At 47.2% G+C, this 14,183-nt stretch overlaps 1 protein-coding gene across 5 annotated transcripts in view; it reads right to left on the bottom strand.

Moving 5' to 3' along the window:
- Positions 1–14,183, bottom strand: part of sptbn4b (spectrin, beta, non-erythrocytic 4b) — a 68,135-nt gene that overhangs the window by 7,523 nt on the left and 46,429 nt on the right. For all 5 annotated transcript variants that reach the window (XM_088627665.1, XM_088627664.1, XM_088627663.1 and 2 more), the window contains 14 exons: positions 13,414–13,677; positions 10,920–11,144; positions 10,625–10,714; positions 9,410–9,688; positions 8,829–8,959; positions 7,512–7,716; positions 5,367–5,612; positions 4,916–5,050; positions 4,136–4,380; positions 3,410–3,548; positions 2,388–2,472; positions 1,868–2,064; positions 700–1,451; positions 126–192 (listed from right to left, as the gene is read on the bottom strand). In XM_088627665.1, coding sequence (XP_088483791.1) covers positions 126–192; positions 700–1,451; positions 1,868–2,064; positions 2,388–2,472; positions 3,410–3,548; positions 4,136–4,380; positions 4,916–5,050; positions 5,367–5,612; positions 7,512–7,716; positions 8,829–8,959; positions 9,410–9,688; positions 10,625–10,714; positions 10,920–11,144; positions 13,414–13,677 — 3,060 coding nt within the window. The remainder of the gene's footprint in view (positions 1–125; positions 193–699; positions 1,452–1,867; positions 2,065–2,387; positions 2,473–3,409; positions 3,549–4,135; positions 4,381–4,915; positions 5,051–5,366; positions 5,613–7,511; positions 7,717–8,828; positions 8,960–9,409; positions 9,689–10,624; positions 10,715–10,919; positions 11,145–13,413; positions 13,678–14,183) is intronic.

Below are 14,183 nucleotides of genomic sequence, written 5' to 3'. Positions count from 1 at the left end.
CCTTTTTAAAAGAGGAGAAATAGCCAAAATAATTTTTTCAGACTGCCCAAGATGACTGCTCACACTGAAAGGCCTGAAATACAGGTCCCGAGAGTGAATACTGTAATAAACCCTCATGGGCTCACCTGGGCCTGAGCAGCCTCCCTCTCCTGTAGCTGCTCCACAATATCCGCCAGTGTGGATCGTTTCTCCCTGCAAGCACAGATTCATTTCCATCAACACACGGGTCTAGGGCAGTCTTAAGGCAGATCTTTGCGGCAGAAGCACAGAGTTAGTTTCATGTTGGCTGCACCTAAGTAGAGCCCACACTAAAAGCAGTCGTGATGGACTGAGCTATTTTGAGACATTTCTTTCAGTACTCTGTCTGTGTGTATCCCGTTAAATGGCCATTCTGTTTGAGCATTTAAACAGTGATATTAGCCACTTTTCCCACTATTCTCTCATCTCATAGCCATGATATAAAGAGCCTTCTGCATGACTGCTACCAAGCCACAAACAAACGTTTCACTGTTCTCCATTATGAACCAAGTGTTTTGTTATAACCGTCATTTCTATATCGAAGCTGCCTTTTGGAACATGGCAGAGCCCTCTCCATCTGGGAGTCATTACGTAATGAACCGCTCCTCGTAATGGATGCAGACAGTCCTCTTACGCGATGAGCTAGTCGGGCTGTCGCTGCAGTGCCGGTTCTCAACTCACCCTCCCGAACGCTTGTCCGAATGTTCCCGAGTCGTTTCCTGCTCACTGGATTCCTGCCTCTCTAGCCTGTGCCTGTCCCGTCTGCGCTCCTGGTGCGCCTGGCCCTCCTGCTCGCTGGAAGTTTGCCTCTCCAGCCGCCTCTCGTACCGCTCCCTGCGGATCTCCAACGGAAGCTCGTCTCGCCTGGCCTGGATCTCCTGTTCACTGGAGGTCTGCCGGTCCAGCTTGCGCTCCCTCTCCCGTTTGTAGTAGTGGTCCACCTGGGGGTCCGAGCGGCTTACCCGAGGTTCCCCATGTGGCACCTGAGATGCGTCGGTGATCTCCAGCACAGGCTCGTGGGTCACCTCAGCTGGACCTGGCGTCTCCCTGTCTTTCTCCTGCGGCCGGACCTCCGACGCGGGCCTCAGCCCGTCATGGAGGTTGTCGATTTTGGGCCGCAGTCTCTCGGGCTTCAACTCTTGCCGGACGTAGGCTACCTTAGGTTCGCTGCGGTGGTCTAGGCTGGTCCCATACTTCACCCCATTCATGACCGGTGTGTAGGAAGCGACAGTGGAGCCCAGCCTCCGGGCCACGGAGGAAGTGGCTTCCGGTGGCCGCTCGAGTCTTGGCTCGATCTGCTCGTAGATGGTGTGACGCAACAGCGATGAGCTAGCGCTCCGAGCAGGGGAGGTTTCCTGGGGATCTAGGAACACCTTGCGTCCCAACAGAGGCGTTGGAGGCAGCTTGCCCTGTTCTGCTTTTAGCTTCTCTACCTGAGGAAAAGAATAAGGACATCAGCAGCATGCAGTAATCCTTGTTTTGAATGGCCCAGAAAATCATCCAAAGATTTTGACTCGCACAGCTGCATCGTGACCCCTGGTGATTGTGTGAATGTATGACTTTTCCAGATTACTGCTCCAGCACATAAAGAAGTCCAATCTCTAGCTCCAATAAATCTTCTCTAACACAAGTGTGTGTGTTTGAGCAGCACAGCCCCCACTAGAGAGTGCTTCATAATGGATGCCAACGCCAATGCAACCGAGGATCATCGTTTAGATCTTATTATGCAATTAAAGTGGACAGAGCAAAGTGGGACCTTTTGAAGTGACAGATTCAGAGCAAGAAGAAGCTGAATTAAAGCGAAACCACAGAGACGCGCCCCCCGGGAGAGGGGTCTCACAGCCCGTACCGTGGTGAGCCTGCGTAGAGAGCTGAAGCGCTCCTCCCAGGTGGCGGCGGCCTTCCGGAAGGCCTCGTGCCGGCGGATGAGCTGCTCCACCTCGTCCACGCTGCTGCCCAGCTCCTGGCTGCTGATGAAGGGCTCCTGGGCGGTAAGCCAGGCCTCCGCCACCACGGCCTCCTGGGCAAACTGGTGCACCTCCAGCACTGCGGAGCAACACGCACGTCCTCAGAAAGGGTTTTGTGCATTAAAAAAATCAAGGTTCCAGTCTTCTAGAAGTGAGCCTGCGGCACACCGTGATAATAAGACAAGCACAATAAAATTCTAATCAGGAAAAGTCAAGCCTGGAGAGGCACGCTAGAGGTTTTAGCTGTACCATTGACACACAAAATCGCTGTGACCCTTGGGACGTTGCTGCCAGTTGTATCAAAAGGTCGTACCCGCTGCCTTGTTTGGGTGACAGATCAGTTGTTTCTAAAATGTCCAAACCTTTGAAACATTCCACCCAAGAGCAAGAGGGCGTACTCACTGTGCTGCAACGTTTCCCAGTGCTTATCCCATTTCTCAGAGAGCTCCTTCTGCTTTGAGATGAGCTTATCCAACTTTTCCTTGATCTGAAAAAGACAGAGGTGACACTTAGCCTCAGGTTACAGATTTGCCTGGTCACGATATACAGTAGCTGTCCCATATCAATACAAAAACTACTCAATTGCAGATCTCTACCTTATTTCTTAGTCACTAGAACATCTTATATAAACAGAGAGAGCCAGTAGCCTGTTCTTAGTGATTGTATTGCAGGAATGTGTACTGGGAATCTGAGTCACTCCTGACAGGCTAGATTACTGCCCAGCTTCCTTCCTCTCACAATAGACAATTTAGAGTGGCAACCAGTTAACCTTCCAGCATGTTTCTGGAGCAGCAGTTGGAGAAAACCCACACACATGCCGGGGGAATGTAAACATTGTCCCTGTCCTGAATCTCACCTAGATGTCAGAGCTGTGAGATACCTCCATGCGGCCTTGATTTTCAGGCAAGGTGCAAAGGATTACTGGGTATGAATGACTTGTTTTTGTTTAAAAAAAAATCGAATTTTATGTCTGGCAGCAGTGTCGAGTAGAGGTTAGGGTTGTAGGATCATGGGTTCAACCCCCACATGGATTGTTATTCTTGTGCCTTTGATAAAAGGAATTTCTCTCAAGGTGCCTCAGTAAAACGCTCTGCTGTTGCCAGATAAGTGGGTCCTCCTGGTAAAGGAGTTATTTTCAAGTGACGTCTACGTTCAAATGATTAAAAAGTCCTTTATGTAGAGTAAAGTCCACGATTGCTGAGGGAAAATTAAAAAATAGCCAAATGGTTTATTACCATGTTCACTAGTTAATCTTTCTTAAGAGCACTGTTAACCCCTCGTCTTACAGCTCCCTTCCCTGTTTGTTTTTCAGTTTGCTATTCATGCTTCAGCATGCCCAGTGTATGGCACTGTGTGTCGCCAGGGGCAAGTGGTGGGATTTAGGGGAGACCGGTTGTCAACGGCAGGGGAAAGATGGCTATCACCTCCTCTGCGGCCGGATTCCTGCCTGCCAGGAGCGTCTTGCCCATTTCCACGCACTGCATCATGCTCCTGCTGCGCGCTTCGATCTCACTCTTCAGGCTCTGGTGGTAGTTCATCATCACCTCCACGGAGGAGACATCCCTGAAACGGCCAGAGATCCACCTCCTCATTTCATCGCCCTCTGCCCTCATGCAGGGATTACTGAGAAGCTGGTTTCCCAGCTCTAGTCCTCAAAGACTGTCTCTAACAGCATTAGCGACATGTTAAGAACCAGAAAAGGCATTTGAGGTTCTCCAACAATTAGTTCAATTAGTTCATCAAAACCTGCAGATGCACTGGCAGTCCAGGGTTACCTTTGCAGGGTATAAGGAGCATGACTTGGAAATCTGTACTGTATTGTACAGGTGAAAAAGGTTTTATAGCACTAAATCTCCCATGAAAATCACGCAGAATTCTAAACCTGTCTCCCAAGAACTACAATGTAAGGTTTTGGGCCAGATTCTTATGTAAAGAGTCAATATTTGATATTACATAATCAACATATTAAATTCTAGCTCACATATGAGCAAAAATACATTTTCTGAGCTGCTGATAAAAAGCATTGACCTAGCTTTAGTGGCTGATGAAAGCAATTGAATGTACAGAAGTTCAAACGCAAAATCCTGCTGGATTCTTGCTTTGCGGCTTTTAAATACTAGTCCGCCCATAGGTCCCCTTGATTAGCCTACCTTGGCTTCTCCTTGGTCCCTATCTGGCAGATGATGCTATCCATCCACGTGACCAAGTCCCGCACCATGCCGAAGAAGCGCAGTTTGTCCGTCGCTGTGGTGATCTGCACCCGGCATTCCTCGCAGGAGGTCAGCAGCTCCTTCCAGGCCAGCATCACTTCCTGCTCCTTCCCCGCGATGGCCTCGGCCTTCTCCCCAGCGTATACCGTGCGGAGCTGCGCCGCGCTCTCCTGCAGCTGTCTCACCTGCTCCACAGGCAAGAACATGTGAGGACTGCGCATCAACTGGGCTTGCTTTTACAGCTCCGGGGCTGACAACGCAGAGATACGTGGGGTAAAATACATACACAGCCTCCAGAACGACGACCGAGTTTTTCACAGAGCCCAGATCGCAAAGAGCTGAGCTAATGTTGTCACTGATAACTAGACTGCCACACCTCTGTCATTCTCTCTCAATCCACAGAACTGGCTTTCCAGTTACGGCTTCATTGAATCGTGACCGGGTTAAGTTTCATTCACTGCTCAATGAAATGATCCAGCATGATCAAGAATGATCCGACGCCTTCATGATCAGATAACAAGCACAAGTCTACTCCTTTGTGAAACAGTGGTACTTTCCTGTGTAGGTCATCATGTTGATATATACAAGGGGTGGGACTGGTCTGGATTGGGAATTTGGTTAAAAAAAACAGGAATTGGACATGATTTAAGTGTTCATCCTAGATAAAAGAATAAAAAACCTCTGGCAGAGATGACTTAAATGCTGCCTCTGTGTCCTCACCTGAGTGACGAGCAGCTGGATGTCATGTTCAAAGTTGTGCATGAGTCTCTGGAGGGTGCTGGTGTTGGCAGTGCCCCCCTGTCGTGCCCGCACCTCAGGAAGCCTCTTCTGCTTGTCCTCAATCTGTGCCAGCACCTACAGTTCAATAGGATCGGTCTTCGTTTAGTGTCTCACAGCACGAGTGTTGACAACTGCAGTTGAACTGCCTTTGAGATGGGGCTGATTCTAATGTATGGTCGAAGGCCTATATATGCCTACATAGAGGTTTATAGAGCCTGGCCACATTAAAATGGGCTCCACCATATACAGTGGAATTGTGCTGTTTTAGTGTCTGTCCCCTTTTGTGACGACGCTGTCACTTACATTATCTGCGTGAAAAGGCTGCCCGTTCTTCCGGCAGAGTTCTGAAAGCGGAAACAAAACTAAAGAAGAAGGTGGTGGCACGGTGTACCTCACGGCAATCGGCAAAGAACTTGTGCAGCTGGTGTGAGGCAGCCAGCATCTGTGCCCGCGTCTCCATGAGCTCCAGGAGGTCCGCCCAGGCCTCGTTCACGCCGTCCTTCCACTCGGCGATGGTGGCCGCGTCCGCGTGGCCGTAGTCGATCAGCTCGTCCACCATCTGGTTGACGGCCGTCACGCGCTCCTGCCCCAGGTTGCCCGTCTCCGAGGCAAACTCTGTGAACTTCTCCTGCAGGATCTAAGCGAAAAGTGGGAGCAGAGGGGGACTGGAGCTTTTACCATGCATTCACAAAGTTAACAATAATGAGATGTTAAGTTTTTGTCTGGTATTTTACTGTGAGCAAATGAGGGACTGCAGTAGATTTTATGTTTGTTTTCATCAAAGACCATCAACGGCCTCTCATCTTCTAGATTGGATGTGTTTGTGTATTATATGCTTATGTATTATGGGCCCTAGTAGTGGGCCAGGAACTGGGAGGTCTCTCTATCTGTCGTAATTTGTATCAATGAGTCCTAAAACCAAGTGGCTGCTTTTGCCTTCAGAGTTCACCCAAAGACTAAATCTAAATGGCTTCTTCAAAATTAAAATGCAAAATCTGGTTAATCCTCTCTAAATCTCCCGACACCCGTCTAGGAGGTGTCTATACAGGGGGGGGTGCTGCCTTCATTGTCCAGTGCCAGCCTGTTTCCCAGTAGATCGCTTCATGCATCAGTGAACCCTCGTTAATAAGCCAGAATGTTAATCCGCTCTTCCACTACTTGTTCTTCATTTTCATTCAAATAAAAAGAAAAAAAAAGATTTTATTCAGACTGCTCCCCATCTCTCTTACCCCTCTCTCAGGGATGTCTCATGGGGGGTCGTGGCTCAGTGCTTCTGTGTGATACTGCCACAGTAAAACCTTACGGTTCTCCTAGGTCAGCAGAGCCCTTTGTCAGTTGAGTGGTTTATAGCTGCACAGCGGGGCACTGATAATAGATCTTCTGCTCCAGAACCCCAGTGGTACCATTTATTTGAGGTTGCATTCAGTGTGTGCTTTTATTAAGGAGGTCTCTTTATTTCTGGATGAATGCATGGTGGCCTTCAAAAACCCCATTAAATAACTAAATCGGAGAGAAGTAATGTCCCTACAGACCAGTAGGTGATGATACATTCATTAATAAAAATGGCTCCCATCACCTTCCTTTTTATAACGCCTGCTATTTAGCTGAGCACCATCTGTAACGTTAATTACATTCCAGCTGTTGTTTCACATGCTTGATCATAATGCGCATTAGTACTGTATAGAATACAGTCCTCGGCCGAACCACATTTTCATCATTCTATGTTCCTGTTCAGGTATCACACAAACAATTTACAAATGTGATGAGGCCGTTTGGATCATCCTACTTGTAGATTGGAAACTAACTGATCCTTGTATCCTGACATTTCTTGTTTGTCAGCTCCAACAATCAATCATTCAAAAATAATTCCAGACACCTGCTAAACTTTATGTAAAGAAGAATTTTCAATTTTCAATGTGTTACAAGCTAAGCAACTCCTCGATTACTTCTGACATCTAAGGAAAATTAGGAAACCTTCATATACGTTACCAGTCATCACTATTTATGACTAAAGATATTCATGTCTTGTAGTGCTGTGCGCAACATCACTTTGAAATAAACAATGTGAAGAGATTACAAATTTCCTTGATTCCTATAAAGCTGTAGATGTTTTAGAGATCTTCAAATCTGCGTGATTTAGCTGTTTCTTAATACCTGGAACAAATATAAACCATTTTATTTATCCCATTGACTGAGTTTGTTAGGGGATTGAATAAATTTAACACAGGATCTAATCCTTTGACTCTCTGGATCTAGGGCAGGTCAACCCTTGCAAATGACACGTATCTGTGAATTTTTATAAAATATACATTTTGGGATATTAAAACAAAAGTTTTGTAAAAAAGTGAACTTTTATAGGCACGTGTGCCTTTTGATGTTTCCAGGGATTGTAAGCAATTCTTAGTCTTCAGGCCCTCTGTTGCAAAGAATCTAGAGTGGTCCAATCCAAGGACTGCCCAACGCTGCACCATCGTTCATGCAAACTCCCATGTCCCCCAGCTGCCTTCCCCACTGCTGCCCCAGGTCTCTTCCTCACCGAGACGTGCTCAAAATCCTGCCCAAGCTCCGGGGACCCGGCCACCACTTCCCGTTCGGCGATCCACTGCTCCAGCTCGTCCACCTCTCGGTTCAGCTGGTACAGCCAGTACTGCTGCTCCAGCCTGGACTTGCGCTCCTCCACCAGGTCTTTGAGCGAGACGTACAGCCGGTCGATCTGGGACTGACGCTTGCTGATCTGCTCGCTTCTCGGAGAGACCCGAGAGTGCGGAGGAGAGGAAGCCTTTTAAGTGGGTTGACTTCAACACATCTCAACTGGCAAAATCGCACGTCTTCCCCTGGTTTTACTCTGAGCTGTGAAAAGAACTAGCCATCTAGTCTTTTAAGAATCAGAAAATAGATGGAGGTTGTCTACATTTGCTCAGTTTTATGCAGAAATGTTTTATAATCAACTTAGCACCTTTAAAGGTGGCTTCTCAGAGCACTTTACAGAATAACAACAACAACAAAATACACAAGATATGCGCAATGAGAGCAGACAGTAGATGGGGGTACTGAATACAGTTGGAGCTGAATGGTAAAGACCAGAACCAGTTAGTAAAGGCTCTTCTAAAGAAGAAGGTTCTGAGTCTGGATTTGAAGGAGTTTAGAGAAGGTGATTTTCTGATATCATTGGAGATAGAGTTCCAGAGCTTTGTGGCATTAAAGGAGAAGGCCTTGTCACCCACAGAGTACTCATGTTTTGAGTTTGGGACTAGTTTTTAATAGTGAAGAAAACTTTTGTGAGCTCTTTTGTAAGGAGATGTCTGACCCAGGAGAAATTTGAAGAAAGCTCTGCAGCTGAAGGCCCCTCTATAAGAAAAGAAGAAATGTAGAACTGCTGGAGCTCTTCACCAGAAGAAATGAAGCTTTCCTAGGAATAACAACACCCATTAATTAAATACTGAAAGGATTATGGAGGGTTTTAGTCCAAATTTAACTTAACCTGCTTGCCTTAGGGCTAATCTCTTGGCCACAGGACAAGGAGACTCGTCCTCCCAGACAGAGTGAGAAGTGACCAAGGAGCAGCTGCAGAGGTGAAGATGAGGTGGAGGTGGGATGCAAAAAGATCTTTTCATGCAGAGGAGGAAATGATGTCAGGGGTGATTACAAATTACTGACAGCTAAGTCTGACTGAACTTGGTTCTTGTTATCCCTCCCGAACGTTTGTTATAAACTCCATTTCATGTATTTTTTTGGAGAATGATGTCTTCCTGGATTTTTAATGTGTCACTGCAAGACTACTGCTGGGACTTAAAGTCAAAACACCTTTCTTATGGCCTTCCCAGGGGTCTGCAATGATGGAGGATGGGCTTACCTGTCTGGATGCCCCAGTTCCAGCAGCTGCCTACACTGCTGAGAGAGGAGGCCTATGGTCTCGGCATAATCCTCGATGGTCTGTTCCACAACAAGGTGCTTTTTGAGCAGCTGGAGGGTGCTGGGTTCATCCTGGGATTAAAAAAAATAAACACGCTGAAACCAACTATGCCAACCTCTAAATGGGTGAAGGTTTGAACGCTTGAGTGTTGTTGCTGGTGAGGTGAATGAAAAGCTTTTCCTGAAAAAAGAATCACTGAAACCATTTTCTTGCCATTTTCCAGCATCCTCTACTGGTTTGAAAGCTCCGTGGGTTTCTCAGAAGCCCTCTTGACCTTCCAGGAACTTTCTACAGGAACGCTCTGCATTCACTGTTCTTTCGAGTTTCTCCCTTAACAGCTTCTTTAAACTTGCCACATACTGTTATGTAAGTTATGTACGTTTCTGAAGGGAAACACGGATAGCAGCATTGACCAGCCACATTGGCACAAGGCCGTGGGAAATGAAGGCATGGGCTTCCTGATCCGTCTCGATGCAAATGCACCAAGATTCCAACACGAAGTGCTCCAGTCCACTTCTTACCTTGCCTTTCTCCTCGTTCATCATGTGGAGCTCCTGTTCGCTCAGCCAGGCCTCCACCTCGGTTACGTCAAAGTAGTACTGTTGCGCCTGGTACATGGCGTCCAGGGTCAGCTGACGCCTCTCCGTCTCCATGCGCAGGGCGTCCCACACCATCCGCAGGTGCTCCAGGCTGGCCCGCACGCAGTCGGCTTCCGGGCTGCGGATGGAAGCGATGAGCCCCGCCCTCTCCAGCACGTCCTCTATTCGTGCCCGATGGCCCTGGAGCTCACGCTGCAGACTCTGATATAGAATCATATAGAAATCCATAAAGGAGGCCAGCCTTACCCACCAGGAATGCAGTTCCTACACTTTCTGGAGACTGATATGTCTGAGGCTGGAGGTGACCTTATCGACTGTCACCAATACTGGCTTGGAGGGAAGCCCAGCTGGGCTCTTGTACAAGAAACTGCTTTACAACAGAGTTTCTTCTCTTCTCCCACTTCCAAATAAAATACAATGAAAGATCCGCACTGAAATAATTCCCACACAACCAAGTTGTCTCGTGCTAGAATTGTATCTTCAAACTGCGGCAGTCAGGGGTGGCTGCTGGAAAATTGTAAGCAAACATTTTCAGCACAGGAAGAAGCTTTGAAAAGCTCCTCTGGTCAAGCAACGATAGGAAGGAACATCTTTGCTGTGGAAGCTGGCTTTGGGTCATAATGCTGGCATTTGTGTTTCAGAAAGTGTGCCCTCATAACAACTCTTTTTCAACCCAATGGAACCCAAAGAGCTTTACACACACATGGGAATCCACTTTATCTGCACCTGAAGAGCAGAACCCCTGCTAGTGACGTATGTGCTGTCATTTCGCACCAGTAGCCCCACTGCATAGAAGGTCATGTGGAAGAGGAAGAAATAACTTCACCAGTTGGATTATAGTGGCTGGGTGACACAGGGGGCTGTTGTAGAGGCCAGATTACCCATGTCCAAAGTGGAGTTTAGCCTGGACACTGTAGTTAAGATCCCTTCTCTTTCAAACAGCCCCCTGGGGGCTTTATTGACCAAGTAGTCAATACCTTGGTTTAACATCTCATTCAAAGAACAGCTTCCCTGTATTTTGAAGGAGATGTTAAACAAACCTAACCTTCTCTGGTTTCTGAGATCTGACGAAATTAGGTGACAATGTTGGAACAAAGCTGTCAAAATATAGAAGGAGGAGGGTAGGGTGGCTCTTGCCTGGTTTTTCTTCATGAGCTGTTGCACTGCTTGAAGGCTGTTTCCATGCTCTTTGGAAGTGGCCATTGGCAGCCTCTCCTGAACCCAAATCTGTAAAAGCACAAAAGAAAGACAATCGGTGAAGCTCTTTAAGCTTTCTGATATGCTTTTCCACACAAATGCCTCGTGGTCATGATGTCACTGCTGACGTCTGGCGTCTCCTGGGAGTGTAAAATTCAAAGCAAGCTCATCCCAAAGTCAGCAGCGAAGGGCGGGGTGGCGTTGAGGGGACAGGAACGGAATCAAAGCGACTCACTATTTCATCCTCCAGGTCCCGGCTGACCTGATGCACTTCCTTGGAGGCCAGCAGGATGCGCCTCCTCTCTTTCAGCGGCTCGATGAGGCGCACGATCCGGGTCTCCACCACGTTCTGCTTGTCAGCCACGTTTTCCTTCACTGCCCCCTGTTGGGGGATGGAAGCGGCCTGCACCTGCAGCTCGCCCACCTCCTTGTACCACTCCTCCATGTGGTTCTCCATGCTCTGGGAGAGCACAGAGGCAGAATGCAGGAGAGAAACCGAGAGAGAGAGAGACAGCCAGGCACGTGTGAGGCGTTGCATTCCACATTCGTCACGCATAACCTTTCTTTGTATAACTGTTCCTGTGAAATAGGCATGGAGATATGAAAAGCTCTAGAAACTTAAAGAACATAAAAAGATTTAGGATTGAGAGGAAGCTTGAATGGCCATCTGGCATATTTGATGACTTGTAGTTTAAGTATCTGAGTGTCTGACCAAAATAGCTTTCTGTTCCGCTCTTTATGAAGAGTAAAATAAACTTTTAAGGTGTGGGTGTTCTTCATGTGTGTGGAAAAAGAGGGAAATCGGAATTATGAGGCAAAACAGTGGGGCGATGAAGCCCACACGCTATCTGTGTATATGCGAGAGGAAGCCTCAATTTGTTGAGGCTGAACATTAATATGAGTCGACACAAACACCATCTGCTCTGATGCATCTGTGTGCAGTTGAATTTCTTTTGAAGAAATTCATTTGCTTTCAAGGCAACCTGATGTGCAAAAATAACAAAATGCAGAGGGGTCAGACAGAAAGAAAACCACATAAAAATACACACAAGAGAATACATGAAGCAGGTATTTGCAAACCTGATCATTATTCCTTTTTCATAGCCGGATTTCCCTTTCATCCCATATCGAATGTGTTTCACAGCTAAACAGTGAGGAACATTAATACTGGCCTGTCTGGACAAACACGTGACATTTCGATATGGATTTCAAAGGAAATAAGACTGACACTCTCAGTAATTGAGGCAATTACTTATCCCCGGGGCAAGAAAGGAACAAAAATAAAGGAGAGCAGGATGAGAGAAGGAGTGTTTGGGTGAGTGAGGAAGGAGAAGCTCCCCCTTTGTAAAATAAGACCAAAAAGACAAAGCACGGGAGAGCGAATGACATGAAATGAAAAGACTACTGTACCCCTTCTGGAGGTGGCTGGGTGGCACTGATACAAACCACAATGCGAGGCTGTAAAGGAACTCAAAGCAGCTCAAGCACCAGCATGCTGTCAAAAAGGAGAATGAAAATGCATGAAATGAAGATCTGGTTGTTTGCGGACCGCGGGGTTCGGGCCCTGGCGCTGTCCCGAGGAAGCAAACTGGGGGTTAGACCATTCCTGACCAAAAGAGGTGTTTGACCGATCTCGCTGGGTCGGTCAAAACAGACATGCGGTGGATGTGCACGCCGCTCAGGACACTCGTCCAACACTAATCCTCTTCCTGGCTCTGCTGCAGGCTCACTGGCATGCTTTACATCACCATGCATCAGGGCATCTATAACAGCCTCTGGGAACCGCACACAATAAGAGATGGCTTTGTATTTGTAAAGGATCCGTTCTGTTTTGTTTTCACAAAGAATGCAAAGAGTCTGTGATGCTTAAAAGGATTCACCCTGTGTGCCATAGTTACTCGGCACCCATTCATTGTTTTGTCATTTTTGGCCGTGTTTTTTTATTAGATGTGCTGGAGAAGGTTTTTGTGCAAGTCTTTAGCAGAGCACACCGGCTTAAAAGTTAAAGCTAGTTCCTTCTCGCTACATACATTTTTTGAAGGCAAGGTTTTAGGAAAAACAACATTTTATAAACCACAAGGAAAGATTGTGTTAGCCCTGGTCTTACTCGCATCCCTAGCTAAAGGTCTCTCTCCGGGAAGGCTCATCATGCAACTGTGAGGAACGCCTGCCACCCTAAAAAGAGCACCTCCAAGGACAGCGCACTTCTCCATGTTTGCTACAATGCTGACACCAATCTAAAAATTGGTCATCCACGAAGGGCGTCTGCTTCAGGCTCTTCGTGATGCACAGGGCTGAGCTGGTAGACACTGCTGTGCTGGCAAGTGCATTGTTTGGTGCTCCTGTTTCAAGCCCTGTATCTGAGAGCTGCTCATGCTATGACATGAGCTGGTATTTTTCAAGACAAAATTCAATATTGTATGTGTGAGGGGGCGATCACTGCGTGATGTTTTTCATTTTTAATGATCCTGATCACTGAGGATCGTGACCACGTATCCACCCAGCAGACTACATGCACAGGTATCAAATTTAATGCACATCTATGTCGGCCTTCATTACTGCCCCATTACTGTTTTTTCATAGTGGACTTAGATTGGACTTTTCCAAGAAAATAAAATTTTCTGCGCTGTGTTTTTCCAACTAGTGCGTTATCTGTGTGCTGCCCAAACGTAGAACGGTTTATTTAAGAAAATGATGTGATAATGAGGGGGTGGGAAAGGAGGAGAGACCTGGAGCCTCTTCAGCTGTTTGTTGACGCTGGTCAGGTCCCTGCCCTGATCCAGGTGGGTGAGTTGGCCCTCCAGCTGTGAGAGCTGCTGGTCCAAGTCGCTGTAGCTCTTCACCAGCAACTCGGCCTTGTTGGCTTCAAAGAGCTGTCGGGCTTTGGCCTGTGTGGTGCTCTCCAGTTCCAGCCAGCACTCCCTGATCTCCTCCAGCTTCCGGCGTACGATGGCGCCCAACTCCGGCTTCTCCTGGATCAGCTGCTGGCCCTCCTGGTGGAACATAGACAGGGTGGAAGGAGAAACTTGAATATCATCTGACCCATCTTTGAAACCCATTTTCATCTGATGCCACATCGGGCTGGCCATGACTGAAACTGTGCGCTTGAAATTGATTGTAGAAAAGCTGAATGTTTGATTTAGCTTGCTGATAGCCGGACAGAGTTTTCAGGCATTCCATAAAAAAAGCATCGGGCATTTTGCCTTCATCTGCTGAAGTTTGCAAGGAGCCTCATCACAGGCAAACCTTGCCGGCTGGAGAGCCTGCATTTCTAATGGCTTATTATCTGTGGTCAAGAGAAGGATGCCGGCCAAATAATCATGGTGGATTTGTTTAATTTCGACAATCAACAAACAGTCTGAATAAGAAAAATCTTTGAAACATTTAAGAAAGCTTTTACTTCTCCTTTTCTGTTCAAGAGTCCTGTGGCAGCATGCCAAGCTCTTGAAATAGAATTCATGCCACAACGCGTGGACACTGGGTGGAAGACGGGATATTA

Source organism: Lepisosteus platostomus, chromosome 4 (assembly GCF_059453375.1).
Source record: "Lepisosteus platostomus isolate fLepPlt1 chromosome 4, fLepPlt1.hap1, whole genome shotgun sequence".
In the NCBI taxonomy this organism is placed as follows: Eukaryota; Metazoa; Chordata; class Actinopteri; order Semionotiformes; family Lepisosteidae; genus Lepisosteus; species Lepisosteus platostomus.
This window is presented reverse-complemented; position numbering and strand designations above follow the sequence as displayed.